At 45.5% G+C, this 17,278-nt stretch overlaps 1 protein-coding gene across 1 annotated transcript in view; it reads left to right on the top strand.

Moving 5' to 3' along the window:
• The window catches only part of LOC121874412 (lachesin-like), a 79,322-nt gene that overhangs the window by 25,632 nt on the left and 36,412 nt on the right, over positions 1 to 17,278 (top strand). The window contains 2 exon segments of the mRNA XM_042378541.1: positions 2,466 to 2,584; positions 16,181 to 16,388. Coding sequence (XP_042234475.1) covers positions 2,466 to 2,584; positions 16,181 to 16,388 — 327 coding nt within the window.

Below are 17,278 nucleotides of genomic sequence, written 5' to 3'. Positions count from 1 at the left end.
CACCATACAGTGACTCCAGTCGAACTTGTCATTGTCTACGCACTGGGCATGGGCTGAACAGGCAGAGTGGCCATCCTGTTGGAACCTGGCCAAACCCCTCGGGGCCGAGCAGGGCACCTTCTGGAGCTAGGGATGAAAAACAAACAGGAGAAATAAAACAATGGAGCAGGGAAGAAGAAGGGACTACAAACGTCTGTCTCTGCCACCAAAACCCGGGCCAGACAACGAAACCGAGTAACGACTCGGTGCATGGGGCTAGACGAGAGAAAACACAAGCAGAGGGTGGAAAAAGAGAGCCACCCATGTGGGGAAACCAAACAACGAAGCGACGCCCTTCGTGTGGAGCACCACACAAGAAGGAAAAAAAGGGGGAGGGAAGGGGGGGGACTAAAACATGTAAACAAGGAAAAGCAAAAAAGTCTGAAAATGGCCGAAACAAGGCGGGCACAGGCACAAGCCCAAACAACCCGAATTAGCAATACAACACCCCCCCCCCTCTCCTAAATAACTAAGAAAAGAAAACATCCTAGCAAACTTCTGACTAAAAAACTTAGATAGTGTGAAGAACAACAGACATAGACCATAATGCAAAGAAGAAGCTGAAGCAGAAGAAGAGTCTGGAAACGTTTACCTACAGCAGTGAGGCCAGGAAGAAATGACCACCTGAATCTAATTCAGGTACTCAATGCACGGCACAGGCAGTGAGGAGCTCTTCTGTGCAGGTACCCATTCTCTCAAGTTTACAGATTTCTTCAAGCTAGTAGCAACCTATACTGATATAGATGTATTAATATTGGCCTTGTCACCTCCTAGGGTGATATCATGAGGTCTAATATAGCAAGTGCACTAGCAAAGATCACCTCACTAAAATACTTAATTTTTATGTTCCTTACATCATCTTATATCATATAGCACTTGGGGATGCATGGGTCTGGGGGAGGGGGGCTAAGGGTGAGGGTCGGGGTGGACAGGGGGTGGATCAGGGAAGGTCGTGGTGTCGGGGGATGGGGGTCAGGGGGGGGGTGAGTTCATGGAAGTTCTCTCGGTTCCTGCTGGTATAAAGTAATTTGCCATAAAACATACCCAGAAAGCTGGCAAACACATTTATTATAAATAACAGTAATGCGTATTCATTACCTCTTGGTTGCACCATAAACGGGTATGACAGATCCACACAACCTGAATTATATTGTCAGTAGGGCGTAATAAATATGGCGTCAATCTACAAAAATATTAGTTATCATTCCTAATCCAGTATCATTGTAAAGTCATCTGGAAGTGAGATATGTATTGTAGAAAACATTTTGATTTGGCAACTCTCAAGTGACTTGGCGAGACGTGAGGTGCACACGGCAGTCTGGAACGAGGAGAATATTTTAGAACAACTTGATATAATTTTACTCATTACATGGTCCGGCAACGTTGATGACTCACATGCTTTCTCGTTTACATATGGTCTCAGAGATTAATAGATGTAGCATGGGCGCCTATTACCTAAACAACATGTGTCATTACAGGGGGTTGCTTATGTCATTATTAACGATATGAGTGATTATCGTATTATGAAAGAATAGTATAGTCACAAGTTATATTAAATTATGTAAATTTAGAGGTAACAAAAAGTTATAGTGGGTGTCTCGGCTGTCTGCCTCCTCCCCCCTTCCCTCCCTCCACTCCCCACACAAGTAAAGTTAGAAATGGTTGCCCTTCGTGTATGAGGATGGCCGGCCCTAGGGCCATCTGGGCGTGAATTTATTTAAGGTGCAGAAGCTGTTGCTAACACAACAACCACACCCTAAGTTAACGAGTTGTATGACCCAGTGTCAGGGAATAGTCCGAGAAGACCGGACAACTCGCCAACTGCACTGGCGAACCATTTCCCCGAACACGATCCGCAAACAGATTAACATTCAAGTCCCCAATTACAATTTTATTCAGCTGGGGAAAGTCCATCTCGTAATCAAGGGGTTAGACAAAACTTCGCTGCTTCTACAAGATATAGATTCAATCATATCCACAATCTATGTGCTCATAAATGCCCCTCCCCCGCCAAACTCACATTGTTACCAGATATATGAATCTCTGTCTGTTGCTTCAGAATCCCTAGTCTCACATTCACGGGTTCACCTTTGTGAGTGTGTGTCTAACGTGGAAATGTCCGGGACTGTACGTTAACCTGATATTAACTGTGTGATATTTCCTTTCTACTGAATAAAGGAATAATAATGGGTCACCTTTTTATTCCTTTCATCTGTATATTCAATGTTAGTTTCCTCTGTCCAACACTCTCTTAATCCCTCCCACACTCACCCAGTCCCTCTCACACTCACCCAGTCCCTCTCCCACACACCCAGACTCTCCTACACACACCCACACTTCCCCCGCACAGACCCACTTCTCTCTCACATTTATTCACCCTCTCCCACACACCCTGACTCTCACTGATCTTCTCCTTCGCCCTCCAGGAAGCAGCGAGGACGTGGGACTCCTGCCGAAGTTCACAGATAACGTCCCCAACATCACAGTGACAGTAGGACGGGACGCCCTTCTACCTTGCAACGTTGAGCAATTGAGAGATTATAGGGTAAGGCTTTTGTTTATCTTAAGGTAACCAGGTAAAGGATGTGCCTCCGTTCCCGACTCCGTATCTCACGTATGAACCACAACCCTAGCCATGAACCACAACCCTAGCCATAAACCACAACCCTAGCCATGAACCACAACCCTAGCCATGAACCACAACCCTAGCCATAAACCACAACCCTAGCCATGAACCACAACCCTAGCCATGAACCACAACCCTAGCCATAAACCTCAACCTAGCCATTAACCACAACCCTAGCCATGAACCACAAACCCTAGCCATACAACCCCAGCCATGAACCACAACCCTAGCCATGAACCACAACCCAGCACCACAACCCTAGCCATGAACCACAACCCTAGCCATGAACCACAACCCTAGCCATGAACCACAACCCCAGCCATGAGCCACAACCCTAGCTATGAACCACAACCCTAGCTATGAACCACAATCCTAGCATGAACCACAACCCCACATGAACCACAAACCCAGCCATAACCCTAGCATGAACCACAACCCTAGCATGAACCACAACCTGAACCACAACCCCAGCCATGAACCACAACCCTAGCATGAACCACAACCCTAGCCATGACCCTAGCCATGACCACAACCCCAGCCATGAACCACAACCCAGCTATGAACCACAAAATGAACCACAACCCTAGCCATGAACCACATCCCTAGCCATGAACCACAACCCAGCCATGAGCCACAGCCCTAGCATGAACCACAACCCTAGCCATGAACCACAACCCCAGCCATGAACCACAACCCTAGCCATGAACCACAACCCTAGCCATGAACCACCCTAGCCATGAACCACAACCTATGCCCTAGCCATGAACCACAACCCTAGCCATGAACCACCCCATGTGAACCACAACCCTATGAACCACCCCCATGAAGCCTAGCCATGAACCCAGCCGCAGAACCCCCACCACATCCCTATGTGCCATGACCTACAACCCCCCACAATCCCTATGAACCACAACCCTAGCCATGCACAACCCTAGCCAGCCATGAACCACAACCACAACCCCTAGCCATGAACCACAACCCCAGCCATGAACCACAACCCTAGCCATGAACCACAACCCTAGCCATGAACCACAACCAGCCATGAACCACACCTGCCATGAACCACAACCCCCATGGCCTAATACAGCCCCAGACCAGCCATGAACCACAACCCTAGCCATGAACCACAACCCTAGCCATGAACCACAACCCTAGCCATGAACCACAACCCTAGCCATGAACCACAACCTCAGCTATGAACCATAAGTCCGTAACCACTTACACTCACTTCATCCCCCCATAAAGGCCTCACAGCCTCTCCTATGAATTCCACTTCGGCCTGCCCCTCTCCTCCCAACCCCTTCCTGCCTCTCCCCATACCCCTTCACTCTTGCCTACCTCTCTCTGCATCTCCTTGCTCCTCCCCACTCCAACTCAACATTCCCCAGTCCTCCGCACCCCTTCTCTCCCCACCCTTCCTCTTCCCACCCCTAAACACTCCTCCCAACTCCTCCCTTTCCCACTCCTCCCCATTCCTCCCTTTCCCACTCCTTCCCGCTCCTCCCCTCCACACTCCTCCCCACTCCTCTCTACCCATCCCCACCTTTCCCCGCCCCTCCCCGCCCCCAGGCCGTGACCTCAGCCGAGATAAGGACCACCATAGAAGCCAACAGGGATAATCACGCTTTTCAGAGGTTTCAACCATTTCGACGCTTCGACCCCCGCAAGTAAATTGGTTCTCACAGGCAGTTTAATGCGTCTAAAGGAGAGAATTCCGTCCCCCCTTTTTTCCACTATTTTGGTGATGTCTCGATCTTGGTGTGTGTGTGTGTGTGTGTGTGTGTGTGTGTGTGTGTGTGTGTGTGTGTGTGTGTGTGTGTGTGTGTGTGTGTGTGTAATATTAACAAAGGTCTTTCAGGGACCCATGTCTGCTTGGAGTATGTGTCATCAAGACTGTGGAGTGTATCATCATGTCTGCTGAATGTGTGTGCTGGTTATGTTCTGTTCAGTGTGTACTATCATGTCTGCTGAATGCGTGTGTCATTATGTCTGCTCAGTGTGTGTCATCATGTCTGCTTTAGTTTGTGAGACATCATGTCTGCTGAGTGTGTGTATGCTTCATCATGTCTGCTGAGGTGTGTATGCTTCATCATGTCTGCTGAGTGTGTGTCATCATGTCTGCTGAGTGTGTCATCATGTCTGCTGAGTGTGTGTCATCATGTCTGCTGAGTGTGTGTCATCATGTCTGCTGAGTGTGTCATCATGTCTGCTGAGTTTGTATTATCATGTCTGCTCTGTGTGTGTCATCATGTATGCTGAGTGTTTGTCATCATGTCTGCTGAGTGTGTATGTCTGCTGAGGTGTGTAGAGTCTTAGAATCACGGGAAGACTAAGAAAATCTTAGTGTAGCTTTTTTTCTTCTGTCCTGCTCTCCTGACCCCGGGGTGATGTTCCTCCTCCTTCTGAACCCCGGTGATGTCTCCTCCTCTATGAACCCCGGATGTTCCTCCTCCAGACCCCCGGGGTGATGTCTCCCACCCTGGGGTGATGTTCTCCTGACCCCCGGGATGTCTCCTCCTCCCTGACCCCCGGGGGATGCCTCCTCCACCCTGGGTATGTCTCTTCCCCAGACCCCGGGGTGATGTCTCCTCCTCCAGACCCCGGGGTGATGTCTCCTCCTCTGACCCCCGGGATGTCTCCTCCTCCCCCCCTGGGTGATGTCCTCCACCTCGGGATGTCTCCTCCCAGACCCCTGGGATGTCTCCTCCTCCACCCCCGGGGTGATGTCTCCTCCTCCAGACCCCGGGGTGATGTTCCCTCCTCCTGACCCCCGGGGTGGTTCTCTCCTGACCCCCGGGGGTGATGTTCCTCCTGCGTCCCTCGGGGTGATGTCTCCTCCTCCTGACCCCAGTGATGTCTCCTCCACCCCGGGTGATGTCTCCTGACCCCGGGGTGATGTCTCTCCTCCAGACCCCAGTGGTGTTCTCCTCTCAGACCCCTGATGCCCTCCTGACCCCCGGGGTGATGTCCTCCTCCTGACCCCCAGATGTTCTCCCGTCCCCGGGGTGATGTCTCCTCTGACCCCTGATGTCTCCTCCTGGACCCCCGTGATGTCTCCCTCCAGACCCCCGGGGTGATGTCTCTCCTCCTGACCTCCTGGTATGTCTCCTCAGACCCCGGGGTGATGTCTCCTCCTCCTGACCCCCGGGTGATGTCTCCTCCTCCAGACCCCCGGGTGATGTCTCCTCCTCCAGACCCCCGGGTGATGCTCCTCCTCCTGACCCCCGGGGTGATGTCTCCTGACCCCCTGGGGTGATGTCTCTCCTCCTGACCCCCGGGTGATGTCCTCCTCCTGACCCCCGGGGGATGCCCTCCTCCAGACCCCCGGGTGATGTCTCCTCCTCCAGACCCCGGGGTGATGTCTCCTCCTCCTGACCCCCTGGGGGATGTCTCCTCCTCCAGACCCCCGTGATGTCTCCTCCTCCTGACCCCTCGGATGTCTCCTCCTCCTGACCCCGGGTGATGTCTCCTCCTCCTGACCCCCGGGGTGATGTCTCCTCCTGATCCCAGGTGATTTCTCCTCCTCCTGACCCCGGGGTGATGTCTCCTCCCTGACCCCGGGGTGATGTCTCCTCCTCCTGACCCCTGGGGTGATGTCTCTTCCCCTGACCCCTGGGGTGATGTCTCCTCTCCCAACCCTGGGGTGATGTTTCCTCCTTCTATCCCCAGGTGATGTCTCCTCCTCCTTTGACTCTAGTGGTGATGTCTCTTCCTCCTGACCCGAGTGATGTTCTCCTGACCCCGGGGGTGATGTCTCCTCCTTGTTGCCCACGGGGTGATGTCTCTTCCTCCTAAACCCCGGGGTGATGCCTCCTACCCCGGGGAGATGTGTCCTCCTAACCCCGGGAGATGTCTCCTCCTAACCCCCGGGGGATGTCTCCTCCTGACCCCCGGGGATGTCTCTCCTCCTGACCCCCGGGGTGATGTCTCCTGACCCCGGGTGATTTCTCCTCCCTGACCCCCGGGGTGATGTCTCCTCCTCCTGACCCCCGGGGTGATGTCTCCTCCTCCTGACCCCTGGGGTGATGTCTCCTTCTCCCAACCCCTGGGGTGATGTTTCCTCCTTCTATCCCCAGGGGTGATGTCTCCTCCTCATCTTGACTCTAGTGGTGATGTCTCTTCCTCCTGACCCCCGGAGTGATGTCTCCTCCTGACCCCCGGGGTGATGTCTCCTCCTTGTTGTCCATGGTGTGATGTCTCCTCCTGACCCCCGGAGTGATGTCTCCTCCTAACCCCCGGGGAGATGTCTCCTCCTAACCTCCGGGGAGATGTCTCCTCCTCTCCCCCGGGGTGATGTCTCCTCCTCTTAACCCCCGGGGTGATGTTTCCTCCCAACCCCCGGGGTGATGTCTCCTCCTAACCCCCGGGGTGATGTCACTTCTCCCAACCCTGAGGGAATGTTTCGTTCTCCTCCTCATTCCTCTTCTCTCCTCCATCGTTTTCTTCCTCCTATCTCCTCCTCATCACCCCTGAGGGATGAAAGTTTATCACCCTGCCACACAAACTTCGTTTATCACCCTGCCACACACACTTGGTTTATCACCCTGGCCACACACACTTGGTTTATCACCCTGCCACACACTTTTGGTTTATCACCCTACCACACACACATCACACACACACTTGGATTATCACCCTGCCACACACCTTGGCTTATCACCCTGCCACACACACTTGGTTTATCTGCCCTGCCACACATCACCCTGCCTACCACACACACTTGGTTTATCACCCTGCCACACACTTTTGGTTTATCACCCTACACACACACACTTGGATTATCACCCTGCCACACACTTGGCTTATCACCCTACCACACACACTTGGTTTATCACCCACACACACACTGGTTTATCACCCCCCACACACTTGGTTTATCACCCTGCCACACACACTTGGTTTTATCACCTGCACACACACTTGGTTTATCACCCTGCACACACACTTGGATTATCACCCTACCACACACATTTGGTTTATCACCCTACACACACACACTTGGTTTATCACCCTACCACACACACTTGGATTATCACCCTGCCACACACACTTGGTTTATCACCCCTGCCACACACACTTGTTATCACCTACCACACACACTTGGTTTATCACCCTACCACACACACTTGGTTTATCACCCTACCACACACACTTGGTTTTATCACACCACCACACACACTTGGTTTATCACCTTGCCACACACACTTGGTTTTATCACCCTGCACACACCTGGTTTATCACCCTGCACACACACTTGGTTATCACCCTCCCACCACACACACTTGGTTTATACCTTCACGGTTTATCACACACACACTTGGTTTATCACCCTACCACACACACACTTGGTTTATCACTCCTACCACACACATTATACCACACACACTTGGTTTATTGCACACACACACTTGGTTTATATCACACTTGGCCCACACACACTTGGTTTATCACCCTACCACACACACTTGGTTTATCACCCTGCCACACACACTTGGTTTATCACCTTGCACACACACTGGTTTATCACCCTACCACACACACACTTGGTTTACACCCTACCACACACACTTGGTTTATCACCTGCCACACACACTTGGTTTATCACCCTGCCACACACACTTGGTTTATCACCCACCACACACACTTGGTTTATCACCCTACCACACACACTTGGTTTATCACCTACCACACACACTTGGTTTATCACCCTACACACACACTTGGTTTATCACCCTGCCACACACACTTGGTTTATCACCCTACCACACACACTTGGTTTATCACCCTGCCACACACACTTGGTTTATCACCTTGCCACACACACTTGGTTTATCACCCTACCACACACACACTTGGTTTATCACCTTGCCACACACACTTGGTTTATCACCCTGCCACACACACTTGGTTTATCACCACACACACACACTTGGTTTATCACCCTGCCACACACACTTGGTTTATCACCCTACCACACACACTTGGTTTATCACCCTGCCACACACACTTGGTTTATCACCCTACCACACACACTTGGTTTATCACCCTACCACACACACTTGTTTTATCACCCTGCCACACACACTTGGTTTATCACCCTGCCACACACACTTGGTTTATCACCCTGCCACACACACTTGGTTTATCACCCTACCACACACACATTTGATTTATTAGCAAGTATGGTATTGGGTGAGTGAATACACGCCCGTATTATTAAACATCTTCCCTTGAAGAGGGTCGTCGTGTTTCAACCCGAGTGTTAAACTAAATTAGTTCTGAGGGACACCGCAGTACAGTACTTAACGGGGTGGTGTGGCTTTAGAATTAACTAATTCCAATAAAATTAATTTATGATATTGGAATTAGTTAATTTTACCGCCACACCACCCCGTTAAGTACAGTACTGCGGTGTCTCTCAGGACTCATTTAGTTTAACACTCGGGTTGAAACACGACGACCCTCTTGAAGGCTTTTCGTCTACGACATCTACAGCAAAATATTTCTACTTGTAGGGGAAGTGATCAGGTGTGGTGAGATAATGATAACATAATATCTCTTTTTGTTGTAGACTGAAGTAGAAGCGTTGTATGAAAACTTCTTAAATAAAAAGTCTATTAACCAGTTATTAAGGCAGATAAGATGTAGTTAAACTATGGCAGAGACTTGGGTCATTATATAAAGGCTTGAAATATTTAAAGATAAGTACACTCCCACCCCTCCTAACATTAACCTAACCTATTGTTAATCTAACATTACCTAATCTAACCAAAGAAAAATGAAGATAACCTAACCTAACCAAACCTAACCTAACCAAACAAAACGCTAATCTATTAGAACCTATGAAACACAATCTCCGTTAACTTAACCTAACCTAACCTATCCTAACCTAATCTAACCTAACCTATATTTAATTTATCCAATATCACCTCACTTAACCTAACCCATCCTAACCTAACCTAACCATTCCCCCAGCAAGCATTAGTGTTATATAAACGGGTAAAATAAGCAAAGGCTCTAATCTTAAGGTGATCAGAAACTTCAAGGTAACATTCCTCTACAAGTGATAGTATCTTAAGGCAGAAGAGGGAAGGAAGATGGCGTGAAGAGAATGAAATGATCTAAAGAAAAAAAAACTAAAGCGGTAAGACTTTTTGCTAGTGAAAGAAAGAAAATTTTACTGTGAAACTTGTGAGATCATTAGCATATTTCAGCTTCTTCCATGTTATGTTGAAGCGTTTATTTATGTAGTCTAGACAGGGTTGGAAAAAATCATGATTTTTTAAAAAAAAAATAAAGAAAATCGATTTGATTTGATTTAAATCGGATTTTTTTTATTTAAATCGATTTTTTTTATTTTTTTACTAATTGCATTAAAATAGTATTTTTAAACCATAAAAACAGTATTTTTCAACCAAAGCGTATTCAGGATAATAAACAGAAAATTGGCATTAAGATATTTATGCAGTAGATGTACCAATGGAATTTAACACAAAAATATTCTTTTTGTAAAATAAAAGAAAACTGGTAACATATCTTACATTTGAGTGAACAAATCCAAACGTAATAATGAAATTTAACATAAATGCTCTTATAGGATTACAGTGTTTCAAAAATTCATAACTTAACTTCTTCAAGTTAACAGAATAATATTCTCATTTTGTAACAAAAATAATACTGGAAACAAGTTTATTTTCTTACATTTGTAGGATTATAGTGTATTAAGAATTACCGGTAATAACTTCAAGTCAACACAACATTCTCATTCAGTAAACAACAAAAATAGTTCAAAACATTTAAATTAGCTTAGTTGAACATTGAAATGCTTATGTACTGTGACAAGCTTAGATGCCTTTTCCTGTCCTAGGCGATTTCTTACCATTGAGTACAAATACATATGTGGAAAAAATTCTCTCAACCCCTGATGATGACGCAACAGCTGTAAATAATTGCCTAGGAACAGCCATTACATTTTCTGTCATATCATTGGCCAAATACTGCCACCAAGCAAGGGGTGAGAGAGATTTTACAACATCTTTACCAAAATAGACCTCTTTAAATGGTGCACTTCTTCCATGGAAGGACATTAACGTTGAAAGGAAATGTGGAAGAGACTCGCACACATACTGTTCTGCAATGTCTCGCTGCTCAGGAGTCAGATGTCTGCCCTGATACCTTGGATCTATCACATTAGCTAGAAAATGGGCAGGTGTCAATGCTACTTTGATTCTTTTTTCAAAATTACCCATATCCTTCTTATCTGTTAAATACTCCTTAATATCAGTTTTCAGTTTTACCCACATTTCTACAGCATCACTTAATAGGGTATGTTCTCTCTGGACACAGTCCAATGCCACAGCAATAGGCTTAAGTCTCTCTAAATAGTCTTCTTCAGTTCTTTTTAATGCCTTATCATTAACTTTCCTTTCAATTTTCTTATCAATGTCTTCACTATTTTCTTTGCACACTTTGACAAGGGTCTCCCAGTTCTTTAAATAAGATTCAATAGAATCTGTCACTGTGTTCCATCGTGTGTCTGATGGCATTACTAGCATTGTTCCTCCTGCTCTTCAAACCAAAGATCCTGGGATGTGATGATTTCTGAATTTCAATAGTATTTATTATCTTAGGTAACAATATATTTCATGTAAATATATACATTAATAATGAGACCTTATGATATGATCAAAGTTTCACAAAACTGGAGAGAACAGACTATAGTACAGTACATAATTATGTAAATCCAAATAATGTTATTAACCTGCTGCATTGCATATACTTCTCAATCATGTAGAATAAAAAGAGAAAAAAGTTATTAGTAAAAAAATCATTTTGATTTAAATCATGATTTTTTTACTCAGATTTAAATCGATTTAAATCATGTGATTTAAATCATTTGATTTAAATCATAACAACCCTGAGTCTAGATGAGAATGCCTCTTGTAGTGTAACCTTAGCTCCGATGCCTCTACTGTTTGTCCCTCTAAATCAAAATGCCTCTCCAACTTTTTTTAAGTAAAAACGATAACAAGACGAACCACCTGAAGATTAGACACCCAAACTTATTTCACTTGAAGATCAACCTAACCTAACCTAACCTCCCTCCCAATATAACGATAGAATAGTTAATCTTCAGATGAAATATACTGAGGTGTCTAATCCCCACATGATAACAACCGCTATACAGTAAAACCTTCCCTCTTATCAAAGCATTGCGATGGATAAATAAAAACACCAAGAGAGAGATGCCGTCATTGAGCTGCACAAGATAAAGACGTTGTAAATCTATACTGGACAGCATACACCACATCGTCTTAGCTCTTGAGAATCTGGAACAGCGCCAAACTCTGGTATTTTTCTTGAAGCTCGCTCTATCTACTGCCTGGGGGCCCACTGTCTCTTCTGCCAAATTGCTCACCAGGTTTGTACCGAGTCGAGGTAAATTGTGGCGGCCGGATGCGGTAGTTTCTTCACTGTCGTCTCCGCTCCCCTACCCTACAAGGATGCTTTTTCTTGTATACACACTACTTGTCTCCTCACTCACTCATGTGTCTACAGTAACAGTTTGATTTGGATTTTTTGTTCTGTTTTGTCTCTGTCTTTTGTTCAGTTTTATTTGTCTGTATTTTGTATATTTACTTGATTTGGGTTTTGTTCCTGACAGATATTTTCTTGTGAGTCTTCCTGTCTGTCTGTTTCTCTTTCTCTACCTGTCTGATAATCTCTCTCTCTCTCTCTCTCTCTCTCTCTCTCTCTCTCTCTCTCTCTCTCTCTCTCTCTCTCTCTCACTATTGGCAGACTCATACACCCTCATACAATATAACTTCTTATCTATAAGTGAAAATCTGTGAGCGTTCCTTCCTCCCGGTGGGTGCCGTAGGATCTGTTGTTGTTGCTCTTGTTAATGTTGTTGTTTATGTTGTTGTTAATGTTGTCACTGTTTCTTGTTGTTGTTGTTGATGTCACTGTTTGTTGTTGTTGTTGTTGTTGATGTCACTGTTTATTGTTGTTGTTGTTGATGTAACTGTTTGTTGTTGTTGTTGTTGTTGTTGATGTCATTGTTGTTGTTGTTGTTGTTGTTGTTGATGTCACTGTTTCTTGTTGTTGTTGTTGATGTCACTGTTTGTTGTTGTTGTTGTTGTTGATGTCACTGTTTGTTGTTGTTGTTGTGGATGTCACTGTTTGTTGTTGTTGTTGTTGTTGATGTCACTGTTTGTTGTTGTTGTTGTTGTTGATGTCACTGTTTGTTGTTGTTGTTGTTGATGTCACCGTTTGTTGTTGTTAATGTCACTGTTTGTTGTTGTTGTTGTTGTTGATGTCACTGTTTGGTTGTTGTTGTTGTTGATGTCACTGTTTGTTGTTGTTAATGTCACTGTTTGTTGTTGTTGTTGTTGATGTCACTGTTTGTTGTTGTTATGTCACTGTTGTTGATGTCACTGTTTGTTGTTGTTGTTGTTGTTGATGTCACTGTTTGTTGTTGTTGATGTCACTGTTTGTTGTTGTTGTTGTTGATGTCACTGTTTGTTGTTGTTGTTGTTATGTCACTGTTTGTTGTTGTTAATGTCACTGTTTGTTGTTGTTGTTGTTGTTGATGTCACTGTTTGTTGTTGTTGTTGTTAATGTCACTGTTTGTTGTTGTTGTTGTTGTTGTTGATGTCACTGTTTGTTGTTGTTGTTGTTGATGTCACCGTTTGTTGTTGTTGTCACTGTTATGTGTTTTGTTAATGTCACTGTTTGTTGTTGTTGTTGTTGTTGATGTCACTGTTTGTTGTTGTTGTTGTTGATGTCACTGTTTGTTGTTGTTGTTGTTGATGTCACTGTTGTTGTTGTTAATGTCACTGTTTGTTGTTGTTGTTGTTGATGTCACTGTTTGTTGTTGTTAATGTCACTGTTTGTTGTTGTTGTTGTTGATGTCACTGTGTGGTCATTGTTTGTTGTTCTTGTTGTCATTGTTGTTGTCGTTCTCACTTTTCTTGTTGTTGATAATGTCACTGTTTGTTGTTGTTGTTGTTGATGTCACTGTTTGTTGTTGTTAATGTCACTGTTTGTTGTTGTTGTTGTTGATGTCACTGTTTGTTGTTGTTAATGTCACTGTTTGTTGTTGTTGTTGTTGATGTCACTGTGTGGTCACTGTTTGTTGTTGTTGTTGTCGTTCTCACTTTTCTTGTTGTTGATAATGTCACTGTTTGTTGATTTTGTTGTTGTTGATGTTATTGTTTGTTGTTGTTGTTGATGATGATGTCACTGTTTGTTGTTGTTGTTGTTAATGTTATTGTTCTTGATGCTACTGTTGTTATTGTTGATGTCACTTATTGTTGTTGATGTCACTGCCTGTTTCTGTTGTAGGTAATGGTGTATCCGTTTGTTGTTATTCGTGTTGAGTTTGCTAGTGGTGATGTCACTATCATTTAATGCTCTGTTATTGGTTACGTCACTATGATGATCTATTAATGGTGACGTCACTATCCTGGTATATTATTGGTAACGTCACCATCATAATTTTTTATTGGTGACGTCACTATCATTCTCTATTGTTGGTGATGTCACTACCCATCTTAGTTCTTCTCCATTCCCTTATGTTCTTATGTTCTATCCTAACCTAACCGACCCTAACCTAACCTAACCTAACCTAACCTAGCCTAACCTAACCTAACCTAACCTACCCTAACCCACCCTCCTAACCCTAACCTAACCTAACCTACCCTAGCCTAACCTAACCTAACTTACCTAACCCTACCCTAACCTAACCTAACCTAACCTAACCTAACCTAACCCTAACCTAACCCTAACCTAACCTACCCTAACCCACCCTAACCTAACCTAACCTAACCCACCCTAACCTAACCTACCCTAACCTACCCTAACCTAACTAAATCTTGTATTCAGAGTGGTATTATCAAGCTCATAATGACTCTTACTGTTTTTATCGGACTGTATATATCCAGAACACACTGAGTCAGTTACAGCCTCAACACGTCACACCCTGATAAGCTTACATTAAAACTGGATATAAATTATCACTTGAAAACCCCAGGACAAAAATCACCCCTAAGTGTGTGTGTGTGTGTTGGTCAGAGAGGCAGCCGGTTGGTCTGTGTATAGTAGCACTGCCACGCCTATATGTGCGACGTAAAAAGCTAAAGCTATCCTGGTGTATTATATAATGACGTCACTGGCACGGTTAATGGTGACGTCATTATTATGGTAAGTGTAATATACCCTGCATTATTTTCTCTTCCTTTAATTAATACTCTGATTCACTCACTCACTCACTGGACTGTTATACGAGGTCATCTGAACAAGGACACAAACACCCTAAAGTTTCAAGATAATGATATAATGACCTTAAACGCATTTAAAGTTTATCCATTTCACAATTAAGTATAATGACATAACAAACACATCCAAATTGTCTTCGTCACTTGTCCTGTTCTGCCATGGAGCATCACAATGTCCCAACACAACACGTTACTATGTTCATTAACTCCCAAAATCCGTATAAATGAGAGATTTATCCTAATTATTCTGTTAATGATCCCCAGGTAATGTCACTTAACACACTTGAGTTAAACAAATCGTCCATCTATGTTCTTTAAATACCCTGACTAGTGCCTGATTTTCTAGTAAAAGTCCCTAGCGTATTTTAAATGTATTCTTTGTTGTCCGTGGTGGAGCGGGTATTTAACAACCGAACCAGGTCATTTGAGTCATCCGCTTTTGTTCATGGTAGCGTGGGGGGCTGGTGGGGGCGGGGGTTGGGAAAGAGAGGGGGGTGGGGGGGGGGGGCTAACCATCCACACTATGTTGAGACTCTCACTTGTCCGTTCCTAGATGGCGTGACGGATAGTGATCATCCATATTATATCAGTTTTCACCTTCCTATCCACAGAAGGTGACTTAGTTGTAAGTGAGTCATCCAGGTGGTCTTAACTTCCAAAATATCCCATCCATAGGTGTTGTTATTTACACTGTCAACAAAAACTACTCGAGCACCTGGGCACGGTGGATGTGAGAGTGTGGCTTGTCATCTCGGAATGGTTTCAGATTCTTCGTTCATTTTTCAGATTGCATCATGCTTATAGCGTTCAAGATGTTTTTGGTGAGTGTACGTGAACCATTCAATCAATCCTTACCCTACAAATATCGCCTAACACAGAGACGGACCAACTAACCATTCAAGCTATGGTCTAATTTATCCATCCAGACTCAATCTATAAACTGTCCAAAACTTATTTATGTAGAGAAACAATCTAAGCCTGCCTCCTAACCACCCATCCTTCTATGTAGACTCGGAACCACAGGCCGACCACCCCACCCCTCCTCTTAACCACCAATTCTTCCCGGTCCACAGGTGGCGTGGGTGCGGGTGAACTATGCAGGTAATAATGTGTTCCCACCTTTCCATCACAGGTGGCGTGGGTGCAGGTAATAATGTGTTCCCACCTTTCCATCACAGGTGGCGTGGGTGCGGGTGAACTATGCAGGTAATAATGTGTTCCCACCTTTCCATCACAGGTGGCGTGGGTGCAGGTAGACACACAAACTATCCTTACCATCCACAAGCAAGTCATCACCAGGAATTCAAGGATCGCGCTGCTACACAACGACCACCGCACTTGGCATCTCCAAATCAAGAACGTGAGGGAGATCGACCGTGGGTGGTACATGTGTCAGGTGAACACTGATCCTATGAGGTACCGCCAAGGATACGTTGATGTTGTAGGTGAGTGACTTGGGGTTGTGAGTAGTGTGTATGTGTGAGGTGTGCAAACAGGGTGGTGTAATGCGTCTAGTGTGGGAGCATTATGTTAGTGTTAAGGTGCAGGCACTGCTTGCTTCCTCTTGCTTTCAGTTACTGCCGCTGGCTAGCCCTCGTGGTGAACAGGGAAGCAACCTTAAATAAAACTTCCCCTACCAGAACACAGCCTCTTCACCATCCAGACTCCTGCTGTGCCTCCTCGTGGCAACACACGGTAACTGGGTGCCTCGCGGCCCAAGGCTAGACTACACTGGGATCTCGGAGCAGCAGTGGGCGCCAGAGGGACGGCGCATTGGCCCGCCGACATGTGGACAAGTGCTGGCGCCTACCAACCACTGCCCTGCTGCCTTGCTGATTAACCTTGGTAGGTATAAGGCTACGGGGGTAAACTCCGAAGGAAAATCTGCGGTGGAGCCCCACATCAGGCAGACATGCTTACAGAGATCCAGTAAGACCCCAACGGCAGAATAGGCAATGCAAGATGGACCGGCTACTAAGGCGAAACCCAACAAACTAGGCCATCGGCAGTCCGCTGCGACTCTCCCTCTCTCCAGTCGTTGCAGCTGCTTACACAACTGGATCAGGTAAAGGGAGAGCCAAGATATGTGGCTGCAGTCTGAGCTCCTGCCTCACCTCAATATTTACCAGTTACACTTTCCAAGATACAAGATCTCCCACCAATCACATTTCAGGATGCAATCATTCTGCCAAATATGCTAAGCCTCACCAATTCGTCTAAAATGTCATGGAAGCCACACATCCACAACATTGCTAAAGCTGCCTCCAAAAAGCTGGGAATGCTGTACAGTAGGGAGTGACAGTTTGGCAAAAGTTTTCAAAATCTAATTGCATGG

The sequence above is a fragment of the Homarus americanus genome, unplaced genomic scaffold, assembly GCF_018991925.1.
Source record: "Homarus americanus isolate GMGI-L3 unplaced genomic scaffold, GMGI_Hamer_2.0 scaffold31813, whole genome shotgun sequence".
NCBI lineage: Eukaryota > Metazoa > Arthropoda > Malacostraca > Decapoda > Nephropidae > Homarus > Homarus americanus.
Note: the sequence above shows the minus strand (reverse complement) of the source record. Positions and strands in the feature narration are given on the sequence as shown.